The 4,672-nt window shown below is 57.1% G+C and overlaps 2 protein-coding genes and 1 long non-coding RNA gene across 3 annotated transcripts in view; 1 reads left to right on the forward strand and 2 right to left on the reverse strand.

The window, feature by feature from the left end:
• Positions 1-4,672, forward strand: part of LOC109540606 (facilitated trehalose transporter Tret1-like) — a 16,233-nt gene that overhangs the window by 1,815 nt on the left and 9,746 nt on the right. The window lies entirely within an intron of this gene.
• On the reverse strand, positions 834-2,081 carry LOC125503124. The gene is made up of 2 exons (XR_007280699.1): positions 1,825-2,081; positions 834-1,765 (listed from the first exon to the last, which is right to left on the reverse strand). It is a non-coding gene; the product is annotated as an uncharacterized LOC125503124 (long non-coding RNA).
• On the reverse strand, positions 2,401-4,075 carry LOC125503119 (facilitated trehalose transporter Tret1-like). Its single transcript, XM_048663052.1, has 2 exons — positions 3,825-4,075; positions 2,401-3,758 (listed from the first exon to the last, which is right to left on the reverse strand). The coding sequence occupies exons 1-2, from the start codon at positions 3,877-3,879 to the stop codon at positions 2,410-2,412; spliced, it is 1,404 nt and encodes a 467-aa protein (XP_048519009.1). The 5' UTR covers positions 3,880-4,075; the 3' UTR covers positions 2,401-2,409.

The following is a 4,672-nucleotide window of genomic DNA, read 5'->3' on the forward strand; positions in this document are numbered from 1 at the left end:
CGCATGTTTATTTCGCCTTTGGAATGGACAACTGCAAACGCCGCACTGTTTAAAAGCTGTTTTCTTGGTTTTTGCCCGTGAAAGTTTGCGGTTTTTCTTCGCGTGTTAACCAAGAGCTGCGTTCCAAATTGTCATCGATTTGCGTTCGCGTTTCGAGAGAATGCGGCATTTTCCCTTGTTGTCCAGCCACGTTCAGGGATGAAAACGAGAAAATTTGGTCGCTTTTGCGGAATTTGCGAACGCAGCACCAGTCGATCGACTGCAAGTGACCGAAAACGAACCAGTTGCGTTCCAGATTTCCATTGCTTTGTCTTCTGATTGCGAGTTAGAGTCGCCTGTTGCCTCGCTAGCGTTTTAAACTGGATCTAGAAGCTCTGCAGTTGATGCCGTTGGCCGTTCGTAGTCTGCAATTGCCGCAGTTCGTGAAATAAACACACGCGTGCGCATGTTTCAACTTATAAACCCGGCGTTGCATGAAGTTCGTCGTTTCCGTGCCGTTGGTAATTAACCAATTTTTATTGCGCCGGCGACGTCGTTCGTGCAGTTGGCGATTTAACCATTAACCAATGAAAGAAATAGGATCTTTTTGGAAAGATGGCGGACAAAAACGGGAAACGGAAGCGGAAAACGGGAAACGAGCGCATGCTGCGTCGCCATAGTGACAAGTCATTGAAACAACCGAGCAGCGGCGCAAACATTGCCAATCCGCGCGTAATCCGGCGCGATTTGCTGCGCCTTAGCGCGGGATTAGCGAGTCAGTACGGTTGGCAAACAGGAAATTGCGCGGTTAAGGCTGCAGGATTGACTGCGGGCCAACAAATAAAACGCGTGGATTATCAGGAAGTTTTTATTTTCGGGTTTAAAACGAGAAAATTTCTCTAAAAAAAACTCTACAGTTGGTGCTGTTGGCCGTTCGTAGTCTGCAGTTGCCGCAGTTCGAAAAATAAACATACGCGCGCGCGAATTTTTCAACTGATAAACCCGGCGTTGCATGAAGAAATTTTCTCGTTTAAGCAAACAACAAGGGAAAATGCCGCAGTTACTCGAAACGCGGACGCAAATCGATGTCAATTTGGAACGCAGCAGGTGGGCTTTTCGGCGAATCCGGGTCGATAAACCGCAACCTACGCTTGTGGCGGCATACACCCGGAAAACAATCCGAGGCCAAAAGGCTGTGTTCGCAACTTGCCGTTATTGGGCCCCTAAAGCCGCAAAATCGACCAAAACTTGCCCCTTAATATCAAAAAGCTACGTTCCCGACTGGTCTCTATCGGCTCTGGCCCATCAATAAGGAGAATTGCTGTTTCCACGTCAACGTGGCAACATGCATTACGGCGCACGCCCCTACGCGTCAACATGGCGCCTGGCCGTTCCGTCATGGACATTTGGCGAAGTTTAGCAGTGGAAAATAGCGTTTTCACCAAAAAAGTCACTAAGAAAAAGCGCTGGAAAACGCATAAACTACAACATGTGCAGTGAACTAATCAACTTTGAACGAAAAAGACGCCCGTTAGGGCCCCCGATCGACTCGTTCATGCGTTCTTTATGTTCTTTAGGGCAAACCAAGGACAACCGAACAAATCACTCACGGGGGCCCCAAAGGGGCACCTGTCCACAAAAGTCTGGCGAAGCCCCCACAGTTTCATTGATGTTCTAACCTTGCAAACTGGCTGGCGGGGGGCCTGCAGGCGGCGCGGCTTCACCATTTCCTCCTGCCGGCGATCGATCGCGGACTTTCGTTCACCAACGCGTCCAGCCACCACAACTATAAACAAAAAACACTGCTTTAATGGAAAAACCCATGATTTTCCGGGGAAAAAGCACCGAAAACACGCGGAAAACTGCATATGGCAACACAAACGACGCTTCGACTCAAAACAAAAGACGAGCGATTGGGGGTGGGGAGCGGACCGTGCAGTAAAGCCGGCGGCTCCGCCCGGCTATTTCGGGCAAAGCTGGCGCCCCCGGGGCTGTGCCCCGGCGATAGTTGTGGGGGGGCAAGGCCTGGCGCCTAGGGGGTCCCTGAAGGGGCCCCAGCCCGCAAAGCTGCCCGAATTAAGGCGTAATTCGGAAATTTGGGCTGGGCAGCGCCATCTGGGCGAGGCCATGGAAGTACTGGAGCGGAGCGTGAAGGTAAAGCCGGCGGCTCCGCCCGGCTGCTTTGGACAGGCAGGGGCCCCTGGGGGGCCGGCCCCCCAGGGAGCGCTTTTTGCGAGTAGTTGGGGAGGGTGGCTGGCGCCCCAGGGGGGCCGCACGGCCCCCTCACTACTCACAGAGGGATAATCGGGGGGTTTTCCGTGCGCAGCCCATGGCGCCATCTCGGGCCGGCTGGCGCTAGCGCAGAGGGGGGTGGTGGGCGGCGTTGCCGCCGCGCGGCATTGCCAATAGCAGCAAAACGTCCCAAATTTATCAATATTTATTAACCGTGGCGACTTCGGCGGGCTTGTGGCCCTTCAGCATCAGCTGGATCTCGTCCAGCGTCTTCCCCTTGGTTTCGGGCACGAAAAAGTGCACAAACCCAGTGGTGCACAGGCTGCTGACGGCGAACAGGTAGAAGGGCGCGTGCATGCCAAACGTGCGAAAGAGGGCGCTGTAGACGAAAATCGAGATGATCGACGCCAGCACGTAGATGACGTCGGCGATGGTCATCCCGATCGCCTTGATGGTGGTGGGGAAGATCTCGGCCGTCACCACGATCGGCACCAATCCGAGGCCGATCTTGAAGGTGGCCGCGTAGACCATCACGCCCCCTGCCGGGATCCAGCTGACCGCCACCACGTCATAGTGCAGGTTCTTCAAGTGGAAATAGATGGCGATGACGACGAGCACGAGCCCGGTGAGGAGGCTGGAGAGCTCGAGCAGCACCTTCCTGCCAAACTTGTCAATGACGGCCGACGCGATCGTGGCGGCGCCCAGCATGATGACGGCGAACACGATGGCGGCGGTCGATGTGGGCAAGTAGGCCGAGCCGGCCTCATTCAGGATCACGTGCAGGTTCATGAAGATCACACTGATGCCGACGAAGTGCTGCATCCCGTTGAGGATCAGCATGATCAGCAGCGCCTTGCGGTTGCTGTCGATCAGCAGCAGGTCCTGCAGCCGCCCCGTCTCCAGCCGCTGGCGGCGCACCGCCTCCTGGATCTCCAGCATCTCGGCGTCCACGGGGGCGGCGCCGCCCCTCAGCCGCYYGAGACTGCGGCGCGCCTCCTCGTCCCGCCCCACATACACCAGATAGTAGGGCGACTCGGGCATGAGCGGAAACAGGCACACCTGGCAGGCGGTCAGCCCGATCCCGATGATCGGCACCCACGCGTAGGGGGCGAGCGCCCCCACCGTGTAGACCAGCAGCATCCCCACCAGCATCATCAGGTAGATCATGGCCGACAGAAAGCCGCGGATGCGATGGTCGGCGATCTCGGCAATGTACATGGGGGCGGCGACGAAGCACATGTCGCCCGCCATGCCGCTGAAGAAGCGGGCGGCGAACACCGCCGCCAGGCTGCTGGTGGCGAGCAGCGCCGTCCAGCAGGCGCAGCCAATCAGCGCCGACAGGATCATGCACTTGCGCCGCCCCAGGCGGTTCACGCCCAGGATGGTGAACGGGAGGCCGGTGACCGCCCCCATCAGCACGATCGTCTCCAGCCAATCGGTGGCGGCGGCGCTCACGTCGGGGATGTGGGAGGCGTTGCTCTGCAGGTAGGGGATCATGGGGGACGTCCAGCCGTACGTCATCCCGTCGGAGACGGCCATCTGGGTGCCTACAAGCAGGGGGCGCCTTCAGTCGCTGGGCGCCTCTGGGGCCTACGCCCCCCTCCACTACTTACCGAGCAACGTGGCCACCACTTGGGGCAGCACCTGCTTCCACGTGATCGGTTCCATCGACTGCCGCCTGGAACCTACCGGTTTTGCTGTTTTGCACCACGATCTAATCGCTGCACAAACTATGGGCTTCTAATCAAAGCTGCTTGTGCGAATAGGAAAAACAATTGATTAACACTTATTTGCCTTTGCGTGTTAATTGGCCTGTTGGTGGCGTGTGCAGTTGGCATTGGCTGAGTCCTTCGTCTACCACTGTGGGCCCCGGGGCCCCACTGGCAGACGAAATGGCGAATGCGCCCCATGCAAAAACTCGCCTGGCGGGGCAAAACACAACTGCCTCAACTAGTCAACAGTTCCGACCTTTCAACCACCACCCCCCTCTGGCCAGTATGGTGGATGCGCCCACAAAAGAAACTCAACCAACAATTTGATGACCAGAACCGTGCAGGCTCACGCTTTTTATGGTCACGATTCGGTCACGCCTGCCCGAGCTGATTAGAGAATTGCACGCTTTTGCGGGGATTAAGGGGCCATTGTGGCGCGGCTTACGGGGCTCCAGAGGCTTAAGGGGGCTTCGCAGCCGCTGGACTCGGCACCGATGCCTAATCCCCCCATAAATACCTCGATTGCATGATTGCCGGCCGATTTTTGCGCGATGCGTTTTGATCGGGTCCTTCTGGTACCACTTTCACATCCCAATGAAACCTTAGAGGATGGTTCTGCGGCCTTTTTCGGCGATTTTTCGGCCGGTGAACATTCAACCTCCAGGGGAGCCCCAACGGGGGCGACCGCCGGGTTCCCCACGGTACCACCCGAGAGCACAAAGCCTCCGCTATGAACCCTTGGGAACTGG

Source organism: Dendroctonus ponderosae, unplaced genomic scaffold (genome assembly GCF_020466585.1).
Source record: "Dendroctonus ponderosae isolate FM_Combo_2020 unplaced genomic scaffold, Dpon_F_20191213v2 Dpon_F_20191213_12, whole genome shotgun sequence".
NCBI classification, from domain to species: domain Eukaryota; kingdom Metazoa; phylum Arthropoda; class Insecta; order Coleoptera; family Curculionidae; genus Dendroctonus; species Dendroctonus ponderosae.